This window comes from Mycteria americana, chromosome 3, assembly GCF_035582795.1.
Source record: "Mycteria americana isolate JAX WOST 10 ecotype Jacksonville Zoo and Gardens chromosome 3, USCA_MyAme_1.0, whole genome shotgun sequence".
In the NCBI taxonomy this organism is placed as follows: Eukaryota; Metazoa; Chordata; class Aves; order Ciconiiformes; family Ciconiidae; genus Mycteria; species Mycteria americana.
This window is the reverse complement of record NC_134367.1, coordinates 6933766-6950991: the sequence shown is the minus strand read 5'-3', so window position 1 is coordinate 6950991 and position 17226 is coordinate 6933766. Positions and strand designations below refer to the sequence as shown.

Genomic DNA, 17226 nt, shown 5'->3' with positions numbered 1-17226 from the left:
AAGACAGACCTTTCTGAGAGTGTTACAGAAAAAAAAATCATGCCCTTGGGTCTCATACTGCATTCTAATGCTGACGCATTAAATAATAACTCCCGCTGTCACAGCTACTCTGATGTCATCAGGCTCCCAGCTGTATTATATAACTTTATATAGCACAATTAGTCATATAGCCTTTTCTATATTTGACTGTCTTCTCACTCCTATGAAGTTATTTCAAGTCAGCAAGCGTTAGAAGAACATAAATGTTTATACAGTGGAAAAAACCATAATGATAAGGGGCTGGTTTAAAATAGGGTGTCAGAGGGATACTGTCGGTCTAACGTTTCACCGGAAAGAAGGGGCAGCCGCTACATTCGTGTTCGTCGCTGAGTAATGAAGCTGAACAAAGCCACAGCATATTTTCCTACTGAAGATAAACTTTCAGGCAGAACTAAAGCATGGAATGTAAAATGTGTCAAAGACACCCTGTTTCTTATCTGATGATAACACGCGCGTGATGGTCAGGCTGGACGGCCAACATTTTCCTCCCTTTTCTTGCAGGTGGTTTGCTATCATGGAAATCCAGTTGTTTGTTGTGCTATTCCTGTACAAATACGAATTTGTGCTTTTGGATGCAGTACCAAAGGAGGTAAAAGATCCATGCATTTATATAGCATTCCACGTCTTTATATCCTTCATTCATCACACTCAGCTGAACAACCATGCTCAACTGTGGTTATGTACAATGAAGCAAAATTTTGAGAGGAGTGTTAATAAAACATGTAATGAATAACTCGATCTTAATAAGCCTTTCTGAGTTTTAACTCAGAAAACCCAGAGTAACTCCAGCAATGTGAGTGGGGCCACGCTGTCTATACAAGAATGCACCTACGAGAGTATTTTGTCTCATCATTGCCTAAACATTACAGAAGATTTTATAATTGCTTTCTGCCACTCACAAAAACAATGAATATGGAACTGGATTATTAATACTTTAAAGATATGAAATCAGATGCAGCACTCGCAGTGCCCTTCCACTACATATTCAGTGGTGGAAGAGAAATGATTAGGGTAAGACTGTAGGAGCAACCGTGACACAGAAAGATTTTACCATTAAGGGAGAGTGGCACGGTCTCCACTCTCAGCAGTAATTTCCTTCCCCATTTGCACTGTGTCCTTTCCACGTTCCAAAAATCCTTGTTCCTCACAAACATGGACTGCTGCGAAGTCCGCACGTCTGCCTGCCACAACCTAAGCATGACAAACATGCCCTAGAGCTAAACTGCCAAGGAGAAGAGGGAGAAGTTTGGAGTGGCATGGGCTTTGTATGATTGCCCTTTAAGCTGGAAGTTGGAAGCTGGGAGAACTTAATTCCTCCACTCTCCTTGAAGAACATGAGATGTTGATCTCAAGTGGTGGTAGAAAGTCCACCGAGAATATGGAGGAAAGTTGCCTCTTCCTGACGGATGGTGTGTTGCCACACCAGCTCTCACTGGAGTTGATTGTAACTTGGGTCCGCACCCACAGGCAATTATGCTGGTGAAGATATTCAAAACCATTAGAGTTTCTTAAGATCTCATGTGTCATTCTCTGTCAGAGTGAGTGGAATAAAAAGTAACCATGAAGGCCCTACTCAATGGCTTCAGCAAAGCCAAGAAATACTCTCAGTATTTGGTCTTGGTTCTCTAAGGCCAAAGCTCCAAGAATATGTCTGTATCTTGATATTAAAGCATGATGATAATTCCATTAACTGAACTAACTTAAATGTTTCTACTGATTTTCTTCTTTTTGCAGAGCCCTTTACATTTGGTGGGGACACAGCAACCCATGGCACCATTCCGGGTCCAGTATAAATGCCGGGAATGAAAGCTGCCCAGCACTGACTTACTTTCCTTTGCCAGCCACCCCTGGATGGATGGATCACTGAGCTGCTTCCCTGTCCTACATCTTCAGATAGGTTCTCTGCCTTAACAGTTCTTAATTTCAACTTTAAATGCTGTACATACTCTGCGTTGTGGTGTGCCATACCAGTATAGTCATATCTGTGCTCCTCACCTGATTGCCTACCTCCTAGTATTTAAAAATCAAGCTCTCCTGCTGCACTCATAATTTGTGGGCCAATTATTCACAGACTTTGCAAATCTGATACAGGAAACTCCCCAAACAGACGTTCAGGACAAAAAGCTGCTATGTTTGGAAATTCTGCATGGAAGTTGTGCTAGAACCAGCGGAAAAGCAGGTCCCTTGGGCCAGGTCACTGCTTCCTGCAGGTCTCTTCGAACCAAGGCCGAAGTGGTGCCTTGTGGTAACTCCATACGGCTCCCTGGTGTGCACAAATACAGGACAGTGCTGAGCAGAGACCTCTGGACCAGATCCACAGCCACGATACACTAGCATGACTTATGTATCACTGCCTGTGTAGGTAGGTGAAGATCTGGCCTGCTCTGCCTACAATCGGTGCCAGCTTTTTTCAAATAAAATGCATTTGTAATAGAAAAATTGCAAGCATGGGAAACACTGGGGTCTCGTTCCACTGGAGCACCTAAAATTTCTACTGAGCTTTATTTGCTCCACAGGATTCAGAATCGGTCCTTGCATGAATATGCAATGAAAGCTTGATTGTGATGTTTGGCTTCTAATGAAAAGTGATTGGAAGAAAAGCTATTGCTATTCATTAGACTGGTTGTCCAATACATAGAACACTTTTGCTTTCCCTTTAACATGACTTACTTGTAGAACGAATTGCACAAACCTAAAAATATTTAATGCTATAAAGAATACCTAGTAAAAGTTGTTCAAAGACGCTGTCAAATAAGTTCAGATACCAACACTTTAACGACTGTCAGATTTCATATACGATAATAGCTGGCATGTATTTTTAGTCTTTTTAAGTAAAGATTATTCATCATTTTAGAAGTATTTGCAAAAAAACACAAATGGACTTTCAACAACAAAGTAAAAACTATGGGAATAACATCCATAGGAAAATAACACAGTGTATAATCCATTAAATGGTTAGCTTACCTCAGTTGTGGATACAACAATTTAACAAACTTTAATGATTTATATGGTTGGAAAATGATTCGTCCAACTTCTAATTTAGCTCATAATGGTCAGCTCTGCAAGAGCTGCACTCTTAATTGCTGTTTCAGAATCTCTTCCATAACTAAAAACTATTCCCTTGGTTTTCATGTGTGGTCATTACCCAAAAGCATGTATTTTAATTTTAAAATTTGGAAATGTCCACAATATCTGATCAGGTATCTTGTTGTTTTGTGAAGATAATTTTTTTTCCCAATGTGCATTTCTTTTTATTTTTCTGTTTAATTAAATGTAGGGGTTGGGGGTTTTTTTTGTGTGTGTAGTTTTGTTTTGGTTGGGTTTTTTTTCCCCAAGAGAGGTAACTCAAAAAAGCAAAATTCTGCAATGGCAAACTTGACTTTAAACTAAAAAGGTCCTTAAAAGGAGAGTATAACCTGAAGGTCATCATCAGTTTGGTTAGAATGAATAAAAGGCACCTGAAGCCAACTAAAACTGTGAATATTTAATAACACAGCACTGCAGATGGCTTCTGCTCTGTCCTAAATACAAGCACAATTCTGGTGTAGTTTCTGCGTGTTGCTGAGTTTGTCAGACTCTGTGTGATCTTGTGCTGTCTGAGAACTACATTCTTCTTCCTCCCACATCCTGCAAGAAGAGCCTGTGGACTGTTAGGGTATGTGATAAAAACCACATTCCCTCACACACGCAGAGGAGCAAAGAAGCAAAAGCAGGTGGGGACCCTGAGCACTGCCCTGCCCAGCACCTCCCAGGGCTGGCCGTGTCCTGGGGTGACACCCACTGCCTGTGGGTGTGGGACACATTGTGGGGTGCAGGGGAGGAGCAGCTTGCGGTTGCACAAGAATTCTTATGGCATGTTTAGGGGAGGACCCAAAGGTGGGGAAAGGGAGGGATCAAGGCGGGTTGGGGAGGAACGACGGTGGAAAAATGGAGGGATAAGGGGATAAAAGAAGTTGGTTGCATGTACACAGGCTGCTGAGTGGTTTGCTTGTCTGGCTGTGCCCTGTGCCTGATCAGTGCAGTCTGTCCTGTCTTCTCCTTACCCTCTGTTTTTAACTCTTTTCCTGGGTGCTCTTGTGTGTGCACATATGGTTATGGGAGTGTGAGTGCAGCAACAGGAGTGGGACCATGGGTCGGAGGGGCCATGGGTCCGTGGTGCCAGCAGCTGGAGGGAGTGTGGGTGTGCACATTGTGTAGGTGCGTTATGTCAGTGTGCGATCGCTACCAAAAATCCAGCCAGGCTAGCTGGCGAGTAGGTGAAGTGTGTGTCTCCCAGGGCGAGGCATGTGGAGGAGCTGGCTGCTGGAGGGACCAGGGGGTTCAGGCCAGCTGCTGCAGAGCCTGTGGCGTCTGGGGGTGGACTGAGACCCGTTTGTACGTGCGTATGCATGTGTGTTTCTCTGGACAGGAGGCAGCTGGGGAGAGCGAGGATTCAGGACCAGCTACTGGAGGGATCCGCATTGTACATCTGCATTTTTATAGATATTTTGCAGTCACAGACCTTCACCCTGATCTGCCAGAGAGGGGAGCAGGACGAAGCCTTTGGTGCTGCTCATGTGAGTGCTGATTGTTTCTGTCTGTGTTGGCCAGTGGGGCCATCAGTGCATATACACGTTGTACATGTGTGTTTGTGCATGAGCCTACTGGGAATCCATGCGCAGCCTCGCTGCAGGCTGGACCCAGGGGCATGGAGCTGTGGCAGCTTTGCCTCTGTTGGGCTACCAGATTTAGCAACTCCCTAGCAGGCTAGAATCAGTCATGAAAATATTTGTCCTGAAAGGCAGGAGATCTTTTTATTAAAGTGTAGGCTTTTGACAGGAAAGAAGTACCTGTTTTTGACAGCCAGAGAGATACCAAACAAGCAGGCGAAGAAAAGTGGGCTTCACTCTGGGATCCCATCGCTGTGTGACTGCCCTGTAGTGGATGACATCTCCATGCACTTGCCATACTTTCCTAGATAGAAAAAAACAAGGGAGGTGGATTAGTAAAGCAATGTGGTGGTCAAGTGATAGAGCTAAATGGGGTCTTCTACCTGGAAATAATTCAGAAGCTTCTGGGGGAGGGAAAGACAGCACTTGCCCACTGGGACAAGGTTAGATGGGTGTTAAAAGGTCATCACGATACCCTACTCGGGAGTGGATTAACAGTATCTAAATTCTTCTTCAAGTGTTTGTCCAGTCTGCTTTTAAATACAGCAGTGATGAATTTCCACGGGGGATTTCTCCTCTTACCTGACTCTCCCTACTGTTAGAAAGCTTTTCTACATATCAGTAGCAGGAGTCAGAATGAGGTTTTATTCATACCACTACCACAAGGGTGTATGAAGCAGGAGATTTTTAAGCCCACAGAGAAAAAAAATAATGTATTTTGACCTATCTTTGTAATTCTACCTTCTGTATGAAGTATGGATGTTAGAGGGAATGCAGTGGGGCATCTCTCAAAAAACATCTTAGAAAATGCAATTGTTCCTCCTCCATGCATGCCATAAGCCAGATCCATCCGAGCAAAACCCGTGGCTTGGGCTGGCCAATCATTTATATCACTGTCCAGAAACTAAACACAATACTATGTGTTGGTATTCATTTATATTGGGCTAAACAACTCCCATGTCTAGGCCAGTGAAACAAATGGTAGGAATCTTCTTAATGAGAAAGAGGAAATCTAGAGAAATGAGCAGTAAAACTCTTTTAAATCCAATTTCCTTTAATAATTTTTGGATTTTACTGTATATTAAAGAAGAGTTTCAGAAAAAAAACCACAGAAACTATCACATTGCAACCAAACCTTTTTTGATACTTTTGAGGAAAGTATAAACATTTTCCCTGAAATCATAAATTTCCTGTGGAAATATAATATTTGACAGAAAACTCATCAAAAGATTTTGACTTAAAATTGTTGACCTACTGCAAGTGAATCTTCTCCAGTCAGCACGGTGAAAAGATAACCCGTCGTATCAGCAGCCACCTCCCAGAATAATCGCAAATTCTTTTATGTCTTCCCTCTAATGAGGCTCACTGAAGGCCCCTCTCATCTGTACTTAGCCGTCAAGTATTTCAAGTGGTCTCTTGCTTTCCGCTAGTAACGGTATTCGATATCTTTTCTGTGCCACTGATTGTCACAGAAACCAGAAGTTTAGGCTTAGCATGTATACCTCCTGAAAATAGATATCTGGGGACTAAAAGATATGGCTGTAGCCATTGAGAGGTAAGCTAAAAATAATGACTTCCTTTCAAAAAGAAATTAATTCTAAGGCCCTAGCTCTGTGCTGTGCCTAAGCGCTGTGCCAAGCAAAACTCAACTTAAGCATGTGTTTTGCTTTAAGCAAACACTTAAAATGGATTTGCAAAATAGGAATGGATTTCAGTTTAAGCACACGCTTAAGTGCTTTGCTGACCCAGGGTCCAAATGCCTCAGTTGCTAACCTGTTGTTTACAGTTAGTCTTGGCATCTGTGTTGTAATTTTAAAGATATACAAGGGTTAGCGGAAATACTGAGGTAGCTTTGCTCATTTTAGGTGACACTGACAAATGTTAAGGGCTTTTAGGAAAAATATTTTTTTTAAACAGTCACATTTATAGCATAAACCAGTAGGCTTTATTGGCAGCAAGCATCTTTCCCAGTTATTTGGTACATTCTAAATGTGTGGGTCATCACATGGCAAAAAATATTTCCTCTCCACTGGTATGCAGTGGAAGGGGAATTAGACACAAGAAAGGCATTCAAAAGATAGCAAGCATTTAATTGAAACAACCAAGGAGAAGCTTTCATCATGTAGCCATTCTGAATGACATTGGACATGCAACTGATTGGCACAGCATTATTTATTTTTTTCACTTTGATAATAAAATTACTAGGAAAGGCTTAATAGAGTTATAAATATCTTGTTTCCATGAGAGTCCTGGGAAGATAATTATAGCACTGAAGTCTTTACAAAGATGGAGCATTTATAAAATGATATTATCTGAGGACTCCAATGGATAACACAGGGAATTCTGCCCTCTATTCCCAGCTCCCCTATTGACTCACTGTGCTCTTTGGGCGAATCACTTCATCCCTCAGTGACTCAGTTTCCTCATCTATAGACTGGGGTAATAATGATAATTACCCACTGCTGCAAAGTCTATATGGATTAAAAGTTGTAAGTATTGCTCACGCTCATCAGAGCACTCAAGCCTGCTTATTGCTAGTAACGGATGTCTGTAAGACTTTGGATAAGCTATATGCTTTCCTCAGTTGGAACCATCATATTTGTGTTGCTGGGAAATTACATTACTTGTAGGGTTACAGTCAAAATATTCAGAAGAAATATTTTAAATCTCTTAGTTCACACTTTTTAAGATACTGATGAAACAGCTGTATCCCAGACTCCTCAGAAATACTTTGTTTTTAATGCAAAGCTTGGAATTTAAAGACTATGGACAAGTTTCTTGTTGAGTAAAAATACAATGTCCTTCCATAAAACCAACCGCCACATAGGAGCATTATCTAGAAGGTTGTCTAGCAGCTACCTGTGAGACAGAAACCACATCTATACTCTAACTTTCCTAAGTTGTACCAGGTTTTTTTACTCGTGTGCTGCTTTTACTGCTTTAGAAGTTTGATACATCATCTTTCCCAAGTACCAAGCAGAGTATTGGAGTAACAAGCATCGAAAGAGCTTAATGTACAAGTACAGTGCAACTATTACTGTGAAGTCTTTGCAGCTTTAAAAAAGACAAGTGAGGAAAGGAGTTGTGGCAAATGAGCAAACGACTGGGCCTGAGCTCCAGTGGGATACTATGCCTGAAGGGGATAACATGGATTTTGGATATGAAAACAAGAAATTCTGTTCTGGAGAGGAGATACTACATCTCCCATCGACAGTACTGTAACCACCCTGGCTGTGATTCCAAAAGGCTGTGGATAAATTTGAGAGAGCTCAGAGCTGAATCAGAAGGTTGATGAAAATGTTGCTAAGCCTGCCAAGCCTTGGAGTCAATCTGGTTAGCTTAAGAAAGGGAATGCTTAGAAGCGACTTGAGAACAGGCTGAGGATACCGAAATTCAATAACAGACGGCCTTTGGAGCTTGCTCTACCTTTCTGCAGTGGACTGAAATGAAAAGGAGCAGATTCCCACCTGAAATGAGGTAAAAAGGAGATCAGAAAATGGAATTGTTTTACCAAGGACTGAAATTACATTTCTATATTAATAGTCCTGAAAACAAAATTGCAGTTTTTCTGAAAAAGAGGCTTTTGATCTGGTGTGTGTGTACTCCTGGGGTGGAGAGAGGAGGGAAAGGCAACCTGATTACTTTTCAGGAATCTGCAAAACATAAATCAGAAAAGTCTGAAGACCTAAATTCTCTATACAGGCATTCCACTTCTGTAAAGCAACTTTTAGGTAGTCTACAAAGGCAGAAAACATCTTTTCTGAGGGTATGATACTGGTCACACAAGGTAGGGTTTAGAAGACATCAGTTCAGGTAATCACAGCTGGCCAGAGAAGCCTAAGGCTAAGGAGGATGGTGTTCTTTACAAAGTGTAATTAGGGAATGGCAAGATTTGGCATTCAGCTTTTCCTGGATCCTTGCTCAGAGATTTCTGTGAACACCCGACCCAAATAAGAGCCAAGTGAGGCTCTGTGGATGTAGTCCTTCAGCACTGCATTTCCAGACTCCTCTAGCTAAGGGGTCTTACACTGGTAAAGTGTGCTCCAAGCTGAAGGTAGGGCTCTGTCACTCTTTCTCATGCCAAAGGTCTCAATCATAGCTAGACTTGACTATCTTGAATTAAACACAAAAATTTCACTGGGTTCATAGTGTTGGTCTTTGTTACTGCTGACACAGATTCAGAGGCAATTTCAAGGCATTGGCCTTTTATCTGGCCTTTATTCTGAAAACCATCATTGCTCAGAAAAGCATTAAGTGTGTCCTTCTGTTTCCTTGATACCAAAAGAAAATCAAATGCTTTCCAGTATCATGCCATGGCTGCCCGAGTGTGATTCCCAGGTTAAAATGAATAGATGAGCAGTGCAAGATACTTAGAGTTCTACTCTTTAAGTAATTCATTACAACTCAAGATACTGCCTTTGACACTCTTCCTCTGTCCAGACCTTGGTATTATCATTTACTATTTTAAGCTTGTTTATAGAACTGGAATAATACACAGATGAAAAAGATGATTACAAGGGTGCTTTCAGGCATTAAACCTGAGGTTTGAAGTTCCTTTTTTTGAAAAAATAAATCAAAGAATGTTTTACTGTCTGAAAACCTGGCAACTGGTCTTTGCTTACCATGAACTGAAATCAAGCACCACTTTGTTACAAGTCTCATCACAATGATCTGGTTGTTCCTTAAAATAATAAAAAAGGCCCAAATCAGCAGGAGATGGTTATATTCTGTCCTTTGGGTATTAATCAACATATTCAGCCTTGCTAAATTTTTCTTACAGTCTCTGGCCCTGCAGTCTGGTTCAGAGGTTTAGTGGACATGCACGGTTTGCATGTGTAGGCATATAGGTCTGTAGGAACAAACTGGGTAATGAGTTCTCTACGTACCCACAAGCCAGGACAAATCCAAGTGACAGAACATAGCAAAAGCTGCAATCACTAAAGCATCTGCCCTGAGCTACCACACCTGCCAGCACTGATCTGCACGTGACAAGATACATTTATCCCTCCATACGGAGACATGCCAGCATTGGCATCTTTGTACAGGGGTCGAAGGTGGAAGCTGGGCAAAGGGTGGGAGCTGGGGCTGTCCAGCCCTCTGGACTCTGAGCATCTCACAACTTGGGAGCATGCTGTGTCACTGGATGTCTTGATGGGCTTGTTGTCTGAATGGGACATCTCTAGCACAGGCTCTTTCTGCAAACAGATTCACACAATGAATTTACAGCACAGTGGGCTTCTTCCAGAGGTGACACTGGAGCAGCCCAAGGCCAGAATCTAAACCAGAGGCCCTGCTTCTTCTCTCCCTTTGCTTTTAACTTCCCTTTACTGTTCCTTTCTTCCCTGGGAACTTCACTAGTGCCCTTTTTCTCTCTTTCCAGCTCAGCTGTAAGCCCAGCTTACTCTTTCCTTCAGGATTTTCAGATATCTAGGCTACTAAATATCTGAAAAGCTTGAAGTTGGAGTGCAACACTGCAAGGCTAAGACTGGCAAATGAGTGCCTTGGGAGGACATAATGCCTGGATGGACTGGCCATCTCTTTTGGAGCTCTGTCACACAGCTGCGAGAGCAGGAGGAAGGGGTAGAGACTTCCCTCTGGCTGATGTGGACAAAGCACACCTTCAGAGGTTGCTCTGCCGCAATGACTCATGTCGTGGAAGCAATGACTGCCCAAGAATACCTGTGTCATGAAGACCATTTCCATTTTGCCATCTCCAGTGTTCACCTTGCACAAGGGCTGGCAGTACGTAGGCACTGGCACCATCTAGGGGCCAACTGTCAATCACTGATGTATTTCTAGATTAGTGCCATACTATATAAAAATAATAATATATATCGGCATACAGTAACATAATGTGTCTAAACAAAACATGTCTTAGTAGAAGTGTTGAAAAAGGTCGTGTGTATAAGTTTTTACTCCTAGGCACAATTCAGGCACAAAAATACAGGCTCAATTGTTACTTACCTCCTTGAGCTGCTTATTTTCTATTAACTGAGTGTGTATGTGGTGTCATGTGCTGACTAATAACTCATCATTCACACTCTTCTGCTTCCAATGATACTCCAATTATGCCTTCAACAGTCACCTAAAAGTGTCAGAGTAATGAATGAACATTCCAGAAATAAAAGAAAAACACAAAAAGCCTTAAAACTATGGATCACACTTTAAGAGAATGAAACACATAAATAGTCTTTTATGATCTCTCAATATAAACAAAACTCCTTAAGCTGACATTTTTGAAAGCCTTTCTGTGTCAATCTCTATAATTATGGATAATGATTAATAAAAGGCAAAGAAATCTAGTACCATGGACTTCTCCATCAAACCTGTCTAGCACTGCTTCAGAACTAGGGCTCCTAAATTCTACTTCTCAACAATTAATAAACAATAATTACCACACTATTCGTTTTATAGGAGTAAATTGTGTCTTGCAGTTGATTACACTCTGTGGCCTTCTAATTAGCACATGTAAAAATAGTATTTGTCGTACCTTTGTTTTCTTACTTGTTTACATTCTGAAGCAGATTAAATAATATATTCAGAAGCTCAATCTGTATTTAGGTACCTAAATAAGCATCTTGATTTTTCAGAGCACCTACAAGTCTCAGAGTTGCACAGTGCTTCTGAAAATCAGGCCATTTATTTAGGTGTCTATATTTAGGTACATGAGTTTGAAGCATTTGGCTTGAGGTCACATAGCTATGGCTCATTGCATTTTTTTTTATTTCCATTTGGGTCATAATGGGCAAGTCACTTCTAATAATTCTCATCACAAATCTAAGAAATAGCAAGAGGGGTGGTAAGAATTGCTTACTAAATACCATCATGATGCTTAGCACTTCCTCCAACACATGAAGTTTCCTTCCTGGAGAATTTCAGTCTAAGAAAAGATAGAAATCAGTGCATCAGAAAGGTAAGACAGTATGTTTAGAGACTGAACTTATGTTCTGGTTAAACTGTGCTCATTTCCTGGATTTTATTTGTCTGGCGTCTTTGTCATTCCTTCTATAAGCTTATGATCATTTTGACAAGCCAGATGTTTTAGCTTCCCGTATTTTGATTGGGTAAATCCTAGAAACCAAGTGCTTCTACTTGTTAACACATGGCAGCAAACCACAGTTTATTCTTGAGGAATTTGAGCTGACATTATCAGTCATGCTCTTGAATTGAGACTATACCTCCAAGACTGCTTTTGAATTGACACGGTAGCTTGCACAGGCCTGACCATAGTGAGCCAGTTATGAAATAAACAGTCTAAGACTCTGCAGAGAGAGAAGATCACTGGGAAAAGGACATCAAGAGGAAAAGACAATGTTTTAAAGAAACAAGGAAATCAGTTTCCTTAACATCCTACCTCTGCAGTTTGTCATCCCTTTACTACACAATGTGAGATGCTTGTAGCTTTGGTAGCAGGTACACACACAATCGGTGATTCACACAGTGCTGCCTTCATTTTGCATAGAGATGGTAGCTGGGAAGAAACCGGCAGCCCATAGGTGAAAACAATGATCTTAAATACCTCATATATTTCAACAAAATTAAAACCTCCTCGTCTTTCAGCATCCTGTTTCAAATGGGAGAATTTAAATCTGGCCATAATATTTCAGATTTGAGAGAACTGTAGTTGTACTTTAAGGATGGTATTTGTTACAGAACAAAAGGCTGTTTTTTTCTTTCTTGAAATGGAGATTGTTTTAAAAGTCAATGAAACTCATTTTTCCCCTTGATCTATCATGCATCTAGGCTAAAAAAACATCTCTTGGTTAAAAATATTCCTTAACCAGAAATTGGGACATGGCATTTTTGTTGTCTTCAAAACTGAGGGTTAGCTATAAGGTAATAAAGCTCTGTTTTGTGGGACTTTATGTTAGATATGGAATTTTTGCAATGTCAAATCAAAAAGACTTTTTTTCAGGCAACGCTCACTCTCAGAAGTGGATGGAAAATGTGAAGACTCTTTGTTCCTGCTCTCATTGCCCTAAAAGACACAAGCCTCCTGTCTGACCTCTGTCTGACCCTGAGGATGCTCAGAAACAAGAGGAATATACCAGAGAGAGGGTTTAGGGAGCAACAGAGCCAAATGCAGGGCTGTCCCACTGAAAGGCTGGGAGCTCAGGGGTTCCCAGAGCGGTGCCACAGATTCTCCCCACTTGCCTGACCCCCACATACCAGATTTGGAGAGATTTAGAGAGAACCGGCATCCCTGTGCACAGCTGAAGCATGCACTTCTCTGCATCTCCAAATCCCCAAAGAAGGAAATGGCCCTGCTCCATGATCAACCTGCTCATGGAGTGTCATGGGCAAGGGCATTACAGGCACTGATGTTTTACAGCAAGTAAAGGATACTCTCCCTTTCTGCAGCAATTTTTCAATTGGAGCAATTATTAATCATTCTTCCTGCACCCAGAACTACGCAAAATGCTCTGTAGATAAATGAAAAAAAAAAAGAAAAAAAGACGGCCTTTGCTTTATGCATTTTTATTTAAACATCTGCAATACGTTGTATCTAAGCTGCTTTGCAAAATTGCTACACACATACAGGATGGAACTGAAGAGGTGTTGAGGCAACGTTGTCTCACTGTACTGAGTGACTGGGTGATAAAATAGCAGATGAAATTCAGTGGTGGTAAGTGCAAAGTAATGTACGTGGGAAAAAATAACCCTAACTATACATACATAGACACTGGTTCGAGCTAACACTTTTGCTGCAGGAGATCTGGAGGTTGAAGTGGAAAGCTCCCTGGAAATGTTAGTGTGGGGCTAGGAAGTGGTCAAAAATAGGAATTGAATGTTAAGAATTAGTAGCTCCCCCCTTAGATGATGAGGGGACCCCCAAAGTCATAGGACTCTATCGCTCATATGCTCAGAGTTCTTCTGAGTCCCTCAGCCATACAGCTCTTGCCTATTCCAGATCCAGCAAATTCAATAGTCATTTTAGTAGAATCAAACTTTTAAAGAAAGTAGTGTTTTCTAGTAAGATTAGTGTCCTGGTTTCAGCTGAGACAGAGTAAACCACGACAATTAGAAAGGATAGAGAGGATGGTGATAAAGTTTCACACTGGAAATAGAGAAAACCACATCAGCTTGAAAGAGGGACAGCTGAAGGGAAATCCAATTAAAGCCTGGAAAATAATGATAGTGAGAAGGTCAAAAAAGAAATTTCATTTACTGCCTCTATAGCAAAGGAACATTTAATAAAACAATCAGGAAGAAGACTTGAAATTGTTTTTACACAGTGAAGAACTATCACGGCACAGCACATTGTGGAAAGCAAAACCACAAATGGGCTCAAAAAGAGTTAAGACAAGCTCCTAGAGAACAGGACCACTGGTAGCTACTAAGTATAGTAGCTTGGATACAACCCTGAGTTGCAAAAGTCCCTACCTCACTAGCTGCTGGAAAAGTATAAGGTAAATAGGAGAAGAATACATGGTCTATTTTTACACTGTTTTACTAAGCATCCAGTTTTGGCTGCTGGAGACAAGATACAGAGCTAGATGGATCCAACTGTGTTTTTATATTCTAAAAAAGTAACAGAAACAATCAAGGGTATGCTGATGCTGATAGAGTCAACATTAATTTTACTTGCTTTATCCACTCTAATCCCCAGACTCAGCCATTTGCAAGAAATCATAATCCATATCTGGCCAAAGAATTTGGGATTATCCCAGTGAGCAGAAATGTAAAAGAAGAAGTGTTCACTTCTTGAGAATCTACAGATTTTGAGACATTACTTACTCATTTCTTCTGAAAAGAGAAAACTTTGTCACCAAAGCTCCTGCAAAGGCTGCAGGAGTGAGTCAGTGTTTGTGTTTTGATGATCAGAAATCAGCATAACACAGTGGCCCAGTCTTTTGGTTACAGTACTTTATTTGTGTTGAAATTCACCGTGGTTGCTTCAGTACATTTGAGAGGCCAGTTTTGCTTACAGATTAAATCTGTAGATAAGAAGCAGGTGCAGAGTGAAGATAATGAGCAGCTCAGGATTTGGATGAGATGGGCTAAGCCTGTGCTCTGACATATCAGTAACAAAACTCCCACTCAGTTCTGTGGGAGCAGGACTACAGCACTGCTTGCAAATCTTGCAAGTAGCAGCTGTTTTATCACCTCCTTTGGTATCCTTTCCAGAATTTCAGCTTCCTCCAGGTTTTGGCACTCTACAACTGCTTGGGTTGTGGGAAGATGCCCACAGCATTTAAGAAGCATAAGGTGCTCACTCGGGCTGTGTGGCCTGAATAGCACTGGGTAAACAGCGAGACTCCAAGAAGGACACTCTCTCAGTTGCTCTTACTTTCTTATTTTTGCAGCACCACTTTTCCATGTCTAAATAATATATTACTTTGTGACCTTTCCCAACAGAAATCCTTAATGTTTACAACAGGGGATATTAAAAGCCCTGTAATTGTTGCCATTCTCATTATTATCTAATTTGAAGGACATTTTTACTGCAAACACTGGAATTCTGTTTTTTTTGCCCTTCATTTTAGCAATAATGTCTGGATGCATATAAAAGCATTGCCAAAGTACTGGCTTAGGCATTCCTGATTTTTCCTGAACATGGATTAGCTTGCTTTCATAACTGCAGAGATTCCCATTTTACTACAAGGAAAGCACACGCTAGGGCAACTTCATCACAGTGAAAATATTCTTCCCAATAAGAAAATACGGAAGAAAAAAAAAGAATAAAACTTGAGACTGGCTACTATGAACAAGACACAATTAAGAGGTATGTGTATAAGAAGACACACGGAAAGTGCATAACATAAAAAATGAGACAGAAAAAGCATGGTGGATGTTCTTCCTACTCAGAATATTAAAATAAGACATAATGTAAAGGGAACACATGTAAATGGAGACAAAGGAAGATATCCTACCACGTTATTTCGTAAAAAAAAAAAAACCAAACAACAAGCATATACTTTGATTTAAAACCTGATTGGTTTATATTGTGACATCTTTGGTTCCATAGCTTGCTTTCTCTTCTGCATAGTGCCTGAAGCAATAAGGTCATGGTCAGGGATTAATAGTTGACGCACAAGAATAAAACAAAAAGAAATAATAATTACTACTATCAGTTACCTATCATATTTAAAAGAAAAAAAATTAGAACCAAAGAAGAAATCCTGGAAGGTGTCTAAACCAGACATGCATCAAGGCATAAGTCAGCCCTTAGTTAATGGGACCAGGAAGAAACTCTTCTGTTGCAAGTACAACAATCTACAATGCATTGCGTTTAGCTATTTGCAGATGAGGTGGGATCACTATTGATCTCATACATTACAACAGTTTTTTTCTGCTAGTATTGGAAAGTGCTGCTATAAATGGCATACATCTTTTTATATATTTTTAACTAATGGAGAATTACTCCTTCCATGGATTTTTTTATAGGCTATTTAATAATTATACGGGAGTCTTCTAGTTCTCCATTATATTCTATAGATTTTCAAAGCCATCTTTACAGAAACCTATTTACATTTCTGTATCACCCTATTGATTAAATCCCTCTGTGTTACATTCCAAAGTGAAGATACCGCAGAAAATCAGCATTAGCCTCTGATGCTTAGCAGTCTCGGACGTACAGCTGGAAGAGAGAAAACAGTCCTTCCTTTAATAAAGCATGCCTTAGGGGTATCGGAATGCTTTATCTTCTTTTTAAAATCATGACCACAATCAGCCTTTTTCCACTGTAATCCTGGTGTTCCTTAAGAGCCCTACAAATGCACCTTCTGGCCTCGTCTGTAACGGGGCGGTACACCTTTATTCACCTGTTAGTCTGAAGAAGAGATGAATGACAACTGGATCCATTCCAGATGGAGCTCACTTCAAGGGCCAGTTTTCTTATTGGTGGTCAGAAGTGGGAATGGTGGTTGGGAGGTCCATCCCCCAGAGGCATTTAGGCCCCCTACAAAATCACCACGGGGGGCATTAGGAGGTTTGTCACTAAAACTATGGCAAGGTGTGCTGGCACTGTGTGGGTGTCCATTCCACTTCTTCTCTCTGCATCCCACTCCACCTCTCTCCATCCCATCTCATCTCATCTCACCTCACCTCTCCCCTACCCTACCCCATCCCACCTCACCTCTCTTCACCCCACCCCATCCTCCCCACCTCTCCTCTCCTCACCCCATCCCATCACCCCCTACCTCACCTCTCCTCACCCCATCCTGCCCCCTCTCTCCTCACCTCATGTCTCCTCTCCTCAAGCCATCCCATCCCACTCCTCCTCTCCTCTCCTCTCCTCTCCTCTCCTCTCCTCTCCTCTCCTCTCCTCTCCTCTCCTCTCCTCTCCTCTCCTCTCCTCTCCTCTCCTCTCCTCTCCTCTCCTCTCCTCTCCTCTCCTCTCCTCTCCTCTCCTCATTCCACCTTACCTCACCCCATCCCTCCTCACCTCAGGGCAGGGGGGCCAACACCCTGAGGGAGGGAAGCTTTGCCACGCACTAGTAACGAGGACACAAACCGCTGCCTGGTTCCTATCGCTCCCTGGGTGCCAGGAGCGACGTAAGATCCTCCCCCGGCTCACCTGTCCACACACGGAACG

The 17226-nt window shown here is 41.5% G+C and overlaps 1 protein-coding gene and 1 long non-coding RNA gene across 2 annotated transcripts in view; one reads left to right on the top strand and one right to left on the bottom strand.

Annotated features, from left to right (window-relative positions):
- Nucleotides 1-1855, top strand: part of CYP39A1 (cytochrome P450 family 39 subfamily A member 1) — a 25095-nt gene extending 23240 nt beyond the window's left edge. The window contains exons 11-12 of the mRNA XM_075497245.1: nt 541-628; nt 1774-1855. Coding sequence (XP_075353360.1) covers nt 541-628; nt 1774-1845 — 160 coding nt within the window. The 3' untranslated portion in view covers nt 1846-1855. The remainder of the gene's footprint in view (nt 1-540; nt 629-1773) is intronic.
- Nucleotides 1-17226, bottom strand: part of LOC142407616 (uncharacterized) — a 22823-nt gene extending 5597 nt beyond the window's left edge. The window contains exons 1-6 of the long non-coding RNA XR_012774985.1: nt 17077-17226; nt 16454-16590; nt 12043-12159; nt 11510-11568; nt 10653-10773; nt 4869-4992 (exon numbers count right to left, since the gene is read on the bottom strand). This is a non-coding gene — a long non-coding RNA (uncharacterized LOC142407616). The remainder of the gene's footprint in view (nt 1-4868; nt 4993-10652; nt 10774-11509; nt 11569-12042; nt 12160-16453; nt 16591-17076) is intronic.